Source organism: Rhamphochromis longiceps, linkage group LG15 (assembly GCF_057381845.1).
Source record: "Rhamphochromis longiceps isolate RC_006_pf linkage group LG15, R_longiceps_female_GT1.1, whole genome shotgun sequence".
Lineage (NCBI taxonomy): Eukaryota > Metazoa > Chordata > Actinopteri > Cichliformes > Cichlidae > Rhamphochromis > Rhamphochromis longiceps.
In genome coordinates, this window is record NC_140571.1 from 25,266,343 (window position 1) to 25,278,139 (window position 11,797).

At 42.2% G+C, this 11,797-nt stretch overlaps 1 protein-coding gene across 2 annotated transcripts; it reads left to right on the forward strand.

Annotated features, from left to right (window-relative positions):
- The first annotated feature begins 2,834 nt into the window (after nucleotides 1-2,834).
- On the forward strand, nucleotides 2,835-11,581 carry LOC146652766 (uncharacterized). Of its 2 annotated transcripts, none has more exons than XM_085381266.1 (2): nucleotides 2,835-3,187; nucleotides 9,008-11,581. In XM_085381266.1, the coding sequence occupies exon 2, from the start codon at nucleotides 9,393-9,395 to the stop codon at nucleotides 11,073-11,075; it is 1,683 nt and encodes a 560-aa protein (XP_085237392.1). In that variant the 5' UTR covers nucleotides 2,835-3,187; nucleotides 9,008-9,392; the 3' UTR covers nucleotides 11,076-11,581. The 2 variants fall into 2 exon arrangements, with proteins under 2 accessions (XP_085237392.1, XP_085237393.1); XM_085381267.1 differs by having other exon boundaries at nucleotides 9,018-11,581.
- The last annotated feature ends 216 nt before the right edge of the window (nucleotides 11,582-11,797 follow it).

Below are 11,797 nucleotides of genomic sequence, written 5' to 3' on the forward strand. Positions count from 1 at the left end.
TGCACAGAAAAGTAGACCTAAGCTTTCTAAGTAAAGTAAAAATGAGTTAACTTCTTCTCTGCAGTGACAGCCTGTGACTGGCTCTGTTTCTGCTGGAACTGCCTCTTATTGTAACGTCATAAATAATTCATTCCTGTAAAAACATAAGCTCTAACAGTCCTGCTGTTGTTTAGCATCAAACCTCAAATGAAACGTGACGTATTATTTAACATCTGTTTGTCCTCCAGGCGACATTTAGAAATAATTTCCTTAATTTACTCAGTGATAAAGCAGCTTTAGAAACCACAGAACAGCATAAGGCTGGTACGGCTGTTTGATTTTATTCACTCGCTGCTTCGCTCGTGAGTCAGCACCGCCCCTCTCCTCGGCGTTAGTTGTCGGTGTTTGTCGTCAATACAATACTGTTAATTGTACTCTCTGCAGTGTTTAAATGCTTACATATACACACAGTTACTGTCCCTCCACACATACGACTCGGTTCTGCTTCTATGCCCCAGCTTTGTTTACTTTTTCCGGTTAGGAATCTAGCGCCACCTGCTGCTTTGGCATGTTCATAGCAGCGTTTTCCTTCATTTCTGCCTTTATGTGTGGACGGGATTATTTTTTTAAACGAAAACGGAAAATCTCCGTTTTCAAAAATACCCGTGTACGTGTGGACGTAGCCTCAGTCTCTGACTGGAAGCGCTAATTCGTCATTCGGCTTTTGTCAGACTAAAGTAACTGTTAAAACTGTTTGAAAAGCTCAGCTATACAACAAGGAGAGATTGAGAATTTCCTTTTAGTTTTCAGTTTATTTGATATTGACAAAAGTTAGTCAGTTTTGTCTGTTCTTCTGTAAAACAAACTAAGATTTATTTTTAGAATAAGTGGAATTGACAATTTAGTCTGTTTCGTTTGTTCTATTTTGAAACTTAAACGCTTTAGCGGCTGCCTTTTGTGTAGTTTGCAATATTTGCCTTTATTTATCTGAAAAAGTCTCATGTTCCTTAAGTACATCTACCCTGTTGAACTTATTATGGGAAATAAATATTTAAATAAAAACAAGCTGCTGATTATTTCACATTTTACTTGTGAGCAACGGCACATTTAAATCTTACAAATATAGTTATTTGGCTTATATCGTGATAGATATCGTTATCGCCTGAAATGAAAAAAAACATATCGTGATATGAAAAAATCTCATATCGCCCAGCTCTAGGTCATGGTACTGCCTATTGGACCTTAACTTCCTCTTGAGGTGTTGCAAACGAGCTTCAGCCAGTCGCTTGTTGTTTGGCAGCATGGGTGGAGAGCTGCCCTTGAAAGGAAGTGGCATCTCATAGTGTCCATCCTTCCTTTTTGTGATTGTGCTGCCGAGGAGTTTTACAAAATGAACATCATCTTGAGAAACATATTTATCTTGATAGTTTCTTTCGCTGAAATCCATTTCTAGGACCTTTAACACATCATTGACCGGAGGCAATGGCATTTCCTTTACTGCCACTCTGTGTACAAAGCTTTGATGTTCCTTTCTATCAAGATATGGATTTGCTGATCCTATGATGCTCCAGCCAAGCACGGTTCTTTGAGCAAATGGATGGTTTTCTGACCCTACAATGACTTCTAGAGGGGCCAGTGCTGATGGGCAATCATAGCCAATCAGCAATCCCACTTCACAGTCTTGAAGTGGCTGCAGCTTGTTTGCCAGTTGCCTCAGATGTGGCCACTGAAGTGCGGTGTCCTTTGTAGGAATGTGAGACTTATCGACTGGGATGAAATCCCTTGTGTATGCCTGGCGTAGCTGAACATGCGACTCACTATGGAGCCCACGAACTTGCAATCCACAAGCCACTTTGCTAGCTATGACTGTGTCTACTGCTGTCATTGTACTGAGCCTTAATTGCACTGGCTGAGTCTTCACATTTAGTGCAGAGACCAGATCTCCCAAGATGAAAGTTGAATCGCTCTGTGTGTCGAGCAGAGCATATGTGAGAATCTCACTGTGGGGGTCTTCTGCCAATGACACAAAAACTGGAACAATGCTAGACGTAGCTGAGGAGTATCTTGTCAATGTGTGTGACATGACATTACGGACTTCCTTTGTCTCATTTCCTGCAGATGGTGAATCACTGTTTAACATTTCACTGGCTCCCTCAATTCTCTCTATGTGCAAGCAAGTTGGATGATTTCGACCACATATAGTGCATGTGTGCCTTCTTTTGCATTCTTTACTAGTGTGGCCCTTTCTTAAACAGCCGAAGCAAAGACGGTTTTCACGAATGAAAGCTCTCTTTTCATCAGGAAGCCTTGTGGCAAAGGTTGGGCACTTGGCGACACCGTGTGTTTCATCGTTGCAGACGAAGCATGGTGGTCTTGGCTTTGAAATTAAGGTCCCTGGTTTACCTGCAGAGTGCTTAGCTTGAGCATTGGTGCTGAGTGCCTTGGTTCTCTTAGGAAGCCTTTCATCTGTTACTTTAGTGGTTAATAAGAAGGGAGAAGCAATGGGGTTGTGTTAAGAGAATTTTTATTTTAGTTAAATCATTAAAGTATAATCAAGTAGAAACAAGTATGCCTTATAATCAAGTGTTTATATATTTTCACACGGTAAAGCTTACTGTTGAAAAGAACACAATGTATTCCTTGCTTAAATGTGTGAGATGTTTGACAAAGACAGGACATATACATGCATTCTTTACTTCAGTGTCTGCGATGTCAGATAAGCATGAATACTGCTGTGTCGTTGTTTTTCAGTTTGTGTGCAGAAGTTAGATAGCTAAGACAATGCCTGAGCTCTCCCCTCTTCAGTTGAAAGAGGAAGTATTATGTAACCCATTTTGCCTTATAAATAAAGCGAGTAAACGGTGCTCGGTGTGTTAGTCTGCTCAGAGACTCTCACCCGTGCGCACGTCTTTGAAACTCTGAGTCGGTCTGCCAGTGTCTCATTTCTCTCTTACTGTGTTTGAACAAATTGTCAACCCTTGACATTTAATTGGTCCTTCGTAGCCGGAGAACTGACTGTTATTTTAACGTCTAGTTTTCCACAGACGGTCTCCATCGGATCCTGACGTCGTGACGCCTGCGCTGGAAGAAATCTGATCAGTAAAACGAAAAACCCGGGAACGTGAATTCGATCTCCGGTCAGCGTTCGGCCTTCACGGCTCCAGGACCCGATGAGCACCGGATCTTAAAACGCAGCGCCACAGTAGAGGTGAATATGACACGCATTCCACCAAGCGCTAAAATACGTTGATATTGAGATTTTCCTTTAAGTAGTGTGTAAACCTAGGTACGCCGACAGATCTCAGTGTCCATGCGGGACCAAGAAGACGACAGGCAAGAGCGAAATTCTAGAAAAATCGCTATTAAAAGTTCCGGTCGCTCTGGGAGTGGCTGCAACGGAACAGGTTTCCGGTCACTCAAGAAGAGTGGCTGAAGGTGAAGGTGTTACACAAATAAATAGGCCTACGGAAAATCTCAATAAAAATCATAGAAACGCGCTTTGTTTGTGAGGAGTGAGTTGTTTTTACGACCCAATACGCGGTCGAACCACTTCTCAAACTGTTTTCCTGTGTACACTCACGTATTGGTAAAGGTGGAAAAAAGGGTTGTGCTTCATCACGTAAAATTGATAACCGCTCTCTCAATTAGTGGGAGAGTAGAAGGCTGTTATCGAAAACCCATTCTCACTTTTTCATGCCAAAGAAGGTGTCACAGTTCTGACGTAATTAGTTCAAAATGGGTAACTCTAAAACTAAAGTAAAATTAACAGCAGATGAAGGATGGTTGGAAAAAAACTGTCCAAATGCAGGAAGAGTCAGTGCAAATAGGTGGAGAAATCCACATAAAATTTATTGCCCAGCCTGGCAAGGCAAATGCAATCAAGAATCAATAACTGCTTTAAAGGCTGCTTTACAAAAAGAATTATTTGAGGAAAAGAGCCAAAAGAAAAAAGCAAAACGCTTAGCAGAATGGCACCTTTTCAAGGCGTGGATGGTAGAAAACGATAAACGCATTGCTAAACGTGCCCAAAAGCAGGAAACTAAAGATAAACAGAAAACTGCAGGAGAAGAAAAACCGTACCCCCCTCCTTATGCTCTTCAGCCTGCACAGCCTGCAGCAGCTGCACCTAACCTTACGTCAGCACTTCCTGTAAGCTCTCCTCACAAACCTTTTGTTTCAAATCCCTATATGGAGGCCAGACAACAACTTGATCTTATGACTAAGCATGGTCATTCCAAAAAAACAGAAATTGTAGGTCAGTTTCCAATGGTAGCCTTATCTAACCCCAGGTACGGTCAACCCACTGGTCCCCCAGACGCCCAAGGAGTCATACCAGTAGACGGTGAGCCTTTAATTTATGCATTCCGACCCTGGTCTCATAAAGACAGAGAGAATGTACTAAAAGATGTGCCACCCCTTAAAGAAGGCTTCCGGCCGTGGCGAGATGCAGTGGAATTGATCCGTCAGGGGTGGGGTTTAAATGGTCATGAGATGCATCAAGTTTTTCAAGATTTATTAGGTTTAAGTCTTCCTAGAGCTAGAGGTCAATTTACAGGAAATGATTTAAACGGTGACGTGTTGGGGCCAGACACTCCCCAATTAATACAGGAGCTTAATAACTTGTATGGCAGAATAGAAGTTATTTTAGCCCCAAGGCCAGATTATGGAAAGATAGGAGAGTGCAAACAAAAGGAAGGAGAGACAGCATCAGACTATTTGGATCGCCTACGCCCAGTTTTCAGACAAAACTCAGGGCTAAATTATGATGCCGATCCACTGTCTGCTTTTCAACAACAATTAAAAAATGCCTTCCTAAATGGTCTACTGCCTAAGATAAAAGCACATGTAGACAAACACTGGGTCACTCAAAATACAGGAACCTTGCCTGAAGCCCTACAATATGCTGAGCATGCAGTCAAAATTCAAAAACAAAAAGAAAAAACAGAAGGAGTTTTCATGATTGATCCAGAGACAGGCTTTATAGCCTTCTCAGGACAGCAACACACGGCAGGTTTTAAGCAAAGTAGGGGAAAGCAAAAAGCAGGACAAAGAAGAGATAGAAGAGATATGAGATGTTATAACTGTGGTAAAATCGGGCACTTTGCTCGAAACTGTAGAAATGTAAGCCAAGAACAGGAAGGTGGAGATGACAGGCGCAGACGCCGTGATGAATGACTAGCACAAGAAAAGGGAAGTGAAACAAGTGAAGGGGAAGTTTACAACATTGAACAACTGCTGTTAGGCTCAGAAGCAAAGCCCACCGTTATAGTGCACGTTAACGGGGTCCCAATAAAATTCCTTTGCGACACAGGTGCTTGTAAAACTGTCCTAACAGTAGAAGTCCCAAATTTAACCTCTTCAAAAGATACCTTAATCGTGAAATCAGCCTCAGGACATGTGACAAAACAGCATCTAACCGACCCCCTTTTTATGTCACATAGAGATAGTGGCCGTGCCTGCAAAAATCAGTGCATCTATGATCCATCTTGTCCACTAAATTTGTTAGGAAGAGATGCTTTAACAAAATTAAAAATAGGAGTTTTTCCTGAAGAAAGTGGCATGAAAGCCAGACTCCTACTCTCTGAAAGTCAGAGCCAAACTGAAGATATTTTTGTTTGTGAAGGTTTAGGTGAGCCAAATTATTACTGGGCCTTAGATTTACCAAAACTTGAACCATTAGAGGCCAAAGCTAATATGTACTTACCTGAGCACTCACATAGACAGGACCCAGCAAAATATCACAACACCTTGTGGTATAAATATGTCCCAGGTCCAGACAAAATTTATGATCAACAAGTGCACAGACTAGGACCGCAAAAACTAGTCCTACAACACCTGTATGTGACACAGAGTGGTAATGCAGTATGCTCAGTGTTACAGACAGATGCAGTGCAGCGCTTAAATAAGATATGCAACCCTCATGTATCTGTTGCACGCAACGACCAAACGCCTTGGTCTGAGTTAGGCACAGTGCTGAGAAATGTAGAAATGGACAGATATGACAAAATAGAGTGTGAGGACTGGCAAAAAGGCCGTAGAACTGGGTGCATGAGGCTAACGCTGTGTTGGCCGGTGACAGCCACACCAGCCACACATTTAGCCACAACAGAGCAAGATGAATGACAAGTATTAACAATTGAAGCACATCCAGAACTAGAGAAGCTGCCACAAACATTATGGTCTCAAGGACCCACGGATGTAGGCCTAATAAAAGGAGCAGATCCAGTAGTGGTGAAAACTACAACCTCATATAGGCCTGTAAAACCACAATATCCCTTGAGTGCAGAGGCAAAAGAAGGTATCAGACCAGTCATAGCAGAGATGCAAAAAGCAGGTATTCTCGTGAAAACTAATGAAGCCACGTGTAATACACCAATTTTTCCAGTAAAAAAGGCTAATACAGGAAAATATCGCTTAGTTCATGATCTAAGAGCAATAAATGAGGTAACAGAGCAAATACCTCCAGTGGTTGCAAATCCACACACAATTCTAAATCAAGTAACACCAAAAGAACGGTGGTTCTCTGTAATAGACTTGTCCAATGCCTTCTTCTCCGTACCTCTGCACCCTGACTCACAGAAGTTATTCGGATTCACCTTTGACAATCAAAAGTATACTTATACAAGGTTGCCTCAGGGATTCCAGAATAGCCCAACTCTGTATGCAGAGGCTTTGAGAAAATCAATGTCATCTTGTACGCTCCCTGCCCCAGGGCAGTTCTTGTTGTATGTAGATGATATATTGATCACAGGCCATACAAAAGATGAGTGCAAAGAAAACACATTAACAGTTTTGCAACATCTCGCAGAGCAAGGCCATAAAGTGTCACAGCATAAACTGCAATTGTGGAGCCAGGAAGTAACATACCTTGGCCACAAATTGACAGGACAAGGCAGGCAGCTGTTAGAGAGCAGAAAGATAGCAGTCCAAAATGCCCCAAAACCAGTAACTAAACAACAAATGATGAGTTTTTTAGGACTGTGCAATTTCTGTAGATGCTGGATTCCAGAATACGCATTACTAGCTCAACCACTACAGAACCTCATTTATGGTAAAGATCTAGCATTAAAAGACAAAGTACAATGGACTCCAGAAGCAGAAAAAGCTTTCGTTGATTTGAAAATAGCACTGCAGACATGTACCGTCTTAGCATTACCAGACTATGGAAAACCTTTCGTTCTCCATGTTGATGGTGCAGGAGGGTATATGAAAGCAGTCTTAACTCAAGCTTTTGGAGAAAAACAACGTCCATTAGCTTTCTACTCATGCAAACTTGACTCTGTAGCTGCTGGATTACCTACCTGTGTTCAGGCATGCGCAGCAGCAGCAGAGGCAGTTAAAAAATGTGCAGACATTGTTCTAGGACATAAATTGATCATCAAAGTCCCACATGCAGTGACCTCTATTTTGCTCCAAGCGAACCTCTCTTTCCTCACGCATGCAAGACAACTTTCTTATGTGGGGATTCTACTTACACAATCACACATAAAAATAGAGAAGTGTGGCCAGCTAAACCCAAGTACACTTTTGCCGACTTCTCTGGACGGAGAACAACACTGTTGCATTCAAAAATTAGAGGAAGATACAAAACCTCGCACTGATATATACAGCTCCCCCCAGAGCAGTTTCAGTAATGTTTTTGTGGACGGCTCAGCGTCAAAAGACATTCACGGTAGAAATTGTGTGGGTTATGCGGTCACAACTGTTGATAAAGTGATAGAAGCAAAAGCTCTCAGCTCCTCAAACTCTGCTCAAAGCGCAGAACTAACCGCAGTCATCAGAGCATGTACTTTATATAAGGGTCAAAGTGTTAATGTTTACACAGACAGTCAATATGTCTATTCAGCAGTTCATCATTTCGCTAAAATATGGCATAACAGAGGAATGACAACTTCCTCAGGCAACACAGTTCAACATGCAAACCTTCTAAAAAAGCTATTAGAAGTAATAACGTTGCCAAAAGAATTAGCACTATGCAAATGTGCAGCTCATCAAAAGGATGACACAGAAATTACGAGAGGAAATAACTTTGCTGACAAAGCAGCAAAAGCAGCTGCAGAAAAACAAATTGATGTTTTAACAACAGAAACCATAGATCTAATACCTTTAGAAATACTAGCAGATGCACAGAAAACAGCATCGCTGAGTGAACAAAAATCTTGGGTGAAAGATGGAGCAGAATTAAAAGACAACCTTATGATGTGTAATGGCAAACCAGTGCTTCCAAAATCTTTGCATAGAACTGCTGCTTTAGTGACACATGGGAAAACTCATGTGTCATCAGGAGGGATGATTAATATTCTTAATAAACAATTCTATACAAAAAATTTTGAAAGTTCAGCACAAGAGTTTATCAGAACATGCATGATTTGCCAAAGACACAACGCACAGGGAAATCTACGTCCAAAGCGAGGGCATTTCCCTATACCACCGCATCCATTTCACACTGTCCACATGGATTTCATAGAATTAAATGAATCACAATCCTCCAAATATGCACTTGTGATAATTGATGTATTTTCCAAGTGGCCAGAAATATACCCAGTGAAAAAAGCAGATGCAATATCAGTAGCAAAATGTCTATGTAATCATTTTATTCCAACGTACGGTATTCCATCTCTGATAAGATCAGACAATGGCACACATTTTGTAAATGAAGTAATAAGTAAAGTTTCTGAAGCTTTAGGCTTCAGCATAAAACATCACTGTTCTTATCATCCACAAAGTGCAGGATTAGTCGAGAGAACTAACGGCACAATTAAACAAAGGTTGAGGAAATGTATGGAAGAGACTAAAAAACCTTGGCCTGAATGTCTAAGCTTGGTTAAATTATGGATGAGAATAACTCAAGGAACAGGTGGTCTAACGCCATTTGAAATCGTACATGGCAGACATTTTCCACTCCCCATAATGAGTGAGCCAATTAATAAATCTATTGCAGAAACAACAATGGCAGAATGGATGACAAAACTATTTGAGAATAAAGAAGTGAGATTAAGCAATCAACTGCCGAGTGACTTTTCTTCAGTTTCTTGCAGGTTGAACCCCGGTGATTGGATTCTGATTAAAGTCCTCCAGCGGAAAAACTGGAGTGCTCCAAAGTGGGAAGGTCCCTTCCAGGTGCTACTTACCACACCCACAGCGTGTAAGATAGCCGAACGAGTTTCGTGGATTCATCAATCCCACGTGAAGAAAGTGTTTGCACCACAATAAGACGCCGGTTCCCCTGACTCTTACGTGAACCCCTGCTGGAGGACAGGGCTGAACGGGTTTCCCGCCCTGTGCTTCCTCGGCAGTGCTACTCACGTGGGAGCTCGGGTGTGCCTGGTCGCCCTGAAGATCAGACTGACCTATCCCACCGAAGAGCAGAACCAATAATAACACCAGGGACGCCTGAATAAAATCTCAACAAGATGACTGAGGAAAACAACCTGATAAATCCAGAAGAAGAACCAGCTTCAGAATCAATGCTAGCACCAGTTCCAGCCCCAAAGCTGTTGTGCTTGGGCGCTTGTGACATCAAACGAAAACTACTCATGTGCTACATATTCTGTCTAATGGCTATCCTCCTGATGACGACACTCTTTTGGTTGATGCCCAGTGGAACCCACAAGACAGTACCAATTATTCTCCGACCTAAGAGGTGGACCCACGACAACTCGCACCTGAAGGAGATAGACAAAGAACACAACCACCCGTGGCTGAACAATGCATGGTACCGGTATGTCCATGACAGAGTGCACAGAGAAGACAATGCCGCAAACTGCTATGTCTGCTCACATATGCCCACGACAGCACTCCATGCCACAGTGTATGGAAAACCCCCAACCAAGGCTGAAGCACTCTGCATATATGACAAAGCCATTACCGGGACCTGCTCAACACCAGGAAAACCTGTGATGGTGATAGGTGGATCCATAAAGGACCAAAACAGCAACACATGCCACAACACTACACAATATATAGTCCCACAGAGTGTAAAGTCTTTAATCTACAACATAACAAACTGCACCCACCAGTACCCAAATATAAACTACACCTGCAATGAAGCCTACTGGGTGCATATAAACGTCAGCCATAGAAAACTGAAATCATTCTCAGTTGTTTTGCCACCTGACATACAACACCCAGTGTGCTTTAACTTCACAGGAGCAACCGGACAAACAGGTACGCCCCAGGGTCTGAAGAAATTAGGACAAAACCGAAACTGCTCCATGATCCTGGCGGCACCAGATTGGGATGGCATCGGCTCATCGACAGGTACATACTGGGTACAGGGCGCAGCTTGGGCGTGTGGCCTGAAAGTCTATTTCATGCTGCCACCAAACAGCACCGGACTCTGTGCCCCTGTTCTGGTATCTGACCACACCTTTAAGATGTCAGTGAACAGCAACACCAGAGCTAAACGTAGCACAGGCCTCAAGCCCCATGATCCATATCTTGGTTCTGATGTACCAGATGACTTCAAACTCTGGACCAAGAGCCAGAAGGTAATACACGCTTTGTTTCCATGGATAGGAGTAGGGAAACACGCACTACGGATAGAAACCCTGGACTATCGTTTTGGATTATTTTTAAATGCTTCAACCCGCATTAATCAAGGACAGAATGAAGAAATTGATGCAATTCGCATCACTGTCATGCAGCACCGAGTGGCTTTAGACATCATTCTCGCAGAGAAAGGTGGTCTCTGCGTATTGTTTAACACTACATGTTGTACCTACATACCTGATAACATCCATTCATTAAACATGACAAATGCTTTGAATGTTTTGAAACAACTGAGAGACGCTCAGCAGCAGGACTACGTTACCGATACTCAAGGTTGGTGGGACTGGCTGCTGAGCGGCTCTTGGAAATCTCTACTGATTAAAGGCCTGTTGGCCCTTTTCAGTGTGATGTTACTATTTTGCCTTTTCATTGCTTGTATTATCCCATGTCTGAGAAGCATAATGACAAACATGTTCAAGCGTATGTTAGGAAACCATGTCTTGGCTCAGTCAGTTATGGAGGATCCCTATCGTCAGTATGGTATGCTGAGTGTGGGAGAGAGAGAAGAAAATCTCTATGACAATCTTGACAAGCTTGTTGTTTAATTATTTCACTGAATGACGTGCAAGTTGAAAATGTGACTAACAAGTGACTATGCATTGAGTAAAACATGTGAAATATATTAACATCAGGAGGGAATGTTAAGAGAATTTTTATTTTAGTTAAATCATTAAAGTATAATCAAGTAGAAACAAGTATGCCTTATAATCAAGTGTTTATATATTTTCACACGGTAAAGCTTACTGTTGAAAAGAACACAATGTATTCCTTGCTTAAATGTGTGAGATGTTTGACAAAGACAGGACATATACATGCATTCTTTACTTCAGTGTCTGCGATGTCAGATAAGCATGAATACTGCTGTGTCGTTGTTTTTCAGTTTGTGTGCAGAAGTTAGATAGCTAAGACAATGCCTGAGCTCTCCCCTCTTCAGTTGAAAGAGGAAGTATTATGTAACCCATTTTGCCTTATAAATAAAGCGAGTAAACGGTGCTCGGTGTGTTAGTCTGCTCAGAGACTCTCACCCGTGCGCACGTCTTTGAAACTCTGAGTCGGTCTGCCAGTGTCTCATTTCTCTCTTACTGTGTTTGAACAAATTGTCAACCCTTGACAGGTTGCAGGCTATTCTAGCTTCCCTTTGTAGAAATCTGGTGAAATGAGCAAATGGTGGATACTCTTGACATCTGTCTAGTTCATCCACAACAACGCGACCCCATCTGCGTACCAGCCATTCGGGTAGTTTTTTGAGAAGTTTATGATTTTCTTC

Excerpts from the sequence above, each read along its gene's own strand:
- LOC146652766 (XM_085381266.1), top strand. The coding sequence starts at position 9,393 with ATGACTGAGGAAAACAACCTGATAAATCCAGAAGAAGAACCAGCTTCA.